Here is a 2,774-nt window from a genome sequence, read left to right on the forward strand (position 1 = left end):
ACACACACACACACAAACACACCGAAAAAAGCTGTCGCTTAAGCCCTACAATGGGCTACATAGAATTTGTTTATTAAAAACCCACCCCCTCCCTCCAGGAATTCATGGGGGAAAAAAAACCCTGTTCGTTCTTTGTTACTCTTCCATCAAGAGTCTTCTCTCTGCCCCTTCGGACGATACGTGCACCCTGAAAAGCCATCAAAACGTAGGTCTTGAGAACGGTTCCTTACAGAAGGATACGCTCTCGTACCGTGGTCGATGAAAAAGGGCTCGGTCTGGCTGGATGAAGCCAAGGTCTTCAAGATCCATAAACATTAGATGGATGATGTTCACGAGGACTCGTCACGTGGTGCTGGGAAAAGTGCAGAGTGGACCCAACGGTCTCTTACTGTCATTAAATATCTTACTCGGTCTATGCGTCGATTCCTTTTAACCGGCTATGAACATCCTGAGCCCAGACCCCCCAACTGGCTCTCTCAAGTGCAGCAACTCCTTACTCTTAAAGAGACACATATTATCACTACCTCGACAGCCACCTAATAGTCTTCTTCTCCCTCCTCTTCAAAAACTTCACCTGCCGTAGCCGCCTCCAGGGCGGCCAGGGCCTCCGCGACTTCCGCGTCTTCCTCCAGTTCTCCATTTACCTCGGGGAAGCCATCACACCTAGCTTCCCACGCGGACTCTCCCTTCTTCCCTCCGGATATGTTGGATATGTTGTCCTCGAAAGAGATGCTGAAAGGACTCCTCCTCCAGACACCGTCCCCTTCATCGGACTCACCACACGGCAGATGCCAGTTATGGATGATAGCTAGGCTCTCCGTGCTCTGGTTGATCTGCGCAACGTGTTTTGAGAGCTTCTCCTGCCCAACAGCCTTGGATTTCTCCACAGGGTTGGTTTTGAGGAGCAAAGATGGACTATCCAACTGAACGTCTTGGGCTCGTATCTCTGGGAGGGCACACTGTATGGAAAAAACGGGATCAGTCTGAGGAGACTCCTCACAAAGGGCATTTGAACTTTCCAAAGTCTGCTTTGGTTGAGGTTCAGGATCCAAGATCTCAAGTTGGTCACCTATTTTTGGCTGGAAGACTCTTTTGCCCGGAGGATCAAGTAGCGGACCAGAAGAACTGTGCAGGTTAATCTCTCTAGGTTGGGTTTTATTATGAGGGACCGGGCTGACATTCTTGGAGGAATGGATCCCATTCACGCCGCATTTTTCTACCGAGTTTCCAAGTCCTTTCTCCGGAAGAGCAGGGATTCTGTAACTCCAGAGGGGATCTTTTGAGTGGTTGAACCTGCCTTGGTTTGCTCCTAGCTGCGTCTCAACAATTGGAAGTTCATTTCTACGGCCCAGAACGTCACTGTCCTGCTTGCAATGAAATTTGCCTCTTTCTTCGTCACCTGTCTTGCAGTTATTGATCTCACTGATGTAGGCGGTCGTCTGCACGTCTTGGGGATGAAGGATGTAGCTAGGGAAAATTTGAGAATATCCAGTTATTCTTTGGGGTTTTTTTCCCCCTTCCCCAATTATGGAGAAAACCTGCTAATTTCGCCAAGGTTTTCTCATCTGAATTTTGAGCGTCTTTACCGCGATAGAAAAGCACGGCACAACTACGCGGAAATGGAATTAAAGTTAGCTACACGCTTTTTCGATGTTGGGCGACGCAATTAAAAACAAAACAGAACATTATTCTACTTCTAGCTGACTGTTAAGGATGTCCATTGTGGGGAAAACGGATTAACAATTATATTTTTTTTCATTTTTTTTTTTTGCTTTTGGCAGGCCACCCAGAATGTTGAAGTTGGCCCAGCTTGCCAAATTTATAAGTTAAAAAAAAGCTACCGTGCTGGCCGTATCAACTTTCTTTGATTTTAACGCCCTGCCAGAAACGAGATGGAGGCTATCCTACCTTTTAATCATTTTACAGCATTTGCACCCCATCTGGATTCTTCTCTGTCAGCATCTGTAAAGAGAAGGAGGGGGGGGAGGAGGAAACAGGCATCTGAAGCAGGGAATTTTATGCAAAATAGCAAGAGGTGGGACTTTCCACTTTATTTTTTGAAAGTGCCCGTTGGATAAAATGAGTTTCCAATTATATTTAAACATGGGAAACACTAAAGGTGATGACATCTGACCGGACTCTCAATCAGCATGTTCCTTGCACTCCCCTCCCTCCCTCCCTCCCTCCCTCCCTCCCTCTCTCTCTCTCTCTCTCTCTCTTTCTTTCTTTCTTTCCTTCCTTCCTTCCTTCCTTCTCTTTCCTTCCTTCCTTCCTTCCTTCCTTCCTTCCTTCCTTCCTTCTTTCTTTCTTTCTTTCTTTCTTTCTTTCTTTCTTTCTTTCTTTCTTTCTTTCTTTCTTTCTTTCTTTCTACAACCAGCAGTCTGCATAAAGATTTGTGCAACCAACCAGGAGAGAAACACATGGTCTGCCTGTATACAGTTTGTTTTTCTTTCTTTCCTTTCTTTCTTTCCTTCCTTCTTCCTTCCTTCCTTGCTCCCTCCCTCCCTTCCTCTTCCTCTTTCTTTCTTTCTTTCTTTCTTTCTTTCTTTCTCTTTCTTTCCTTTCTTCCTTCTTTCCTTCCTTCCTTCCTTTTTCTTTCTTTCTTTCTGTCTCTCTCTCTCTTTTCTTTTTCTCTCCTTCCTTCCTTCCTTCCTTCCTTCCTTCCTTCCTTCCTTCCTTCCTTCCTTCCTTCCTTCCTTCCCACAACCAGCAGTTTGCATAAAGATTTGTGCAACCAACCAGGAGAGAAACACATGGTCTGCCTGTATACAGTT

At 45.7% G+C, this 2,774-nt stretch overlaps 1 protein-coding gene across 1 annotated transcript in view; it reads right to left on the minus strand.

The window, feature by feature from the left end:
- Window positions 1-117: 117 nt before the first annotated feature.
- CUNH4orf19 (chromosome unknown C4orf19 homolog) overlaps window positions 118-2,774 on the minus strand; it is a 12,238-nt gene continuing 9,581 nt past the window's right edge. Inside the window, exons 3-4 of the mRNA XM_015826839.1 lie at window positions 1,909-1,962; window positions 118-1,467 (exon numbers count right to left, since the gene is read on the minus strand). Coding sequence (XP_015682325.1) covers window positions 537-1,467; window positions 1,909-1,940 — 963 coding nt within the window. The 5' untranslated portion in view covers window positions 1,941-1,962 and the 3' untranslated portion in view covers window positions 118-536. The remainder of the gene's footprint in view (window positions 1,468-1,908; window positions 1,963-2,774) is intronic.

Source organism: Protobothrops mucrosquamatus, unplaced genomic scaffold (assembly GCF_001527695.2).
Source record: "Protobothrops mucrosquamatus isolate PMUCROS unplaced genomic scaffold, P.Mucros_1.0 scaffold3321, whole genome shotgun sequence".
NCBI lineage: Eukaryota > Metazoa > Chordata > Lepidosauria > Squamata > Viperidae > Protobothrops > Protobothrops mucrosquamatus.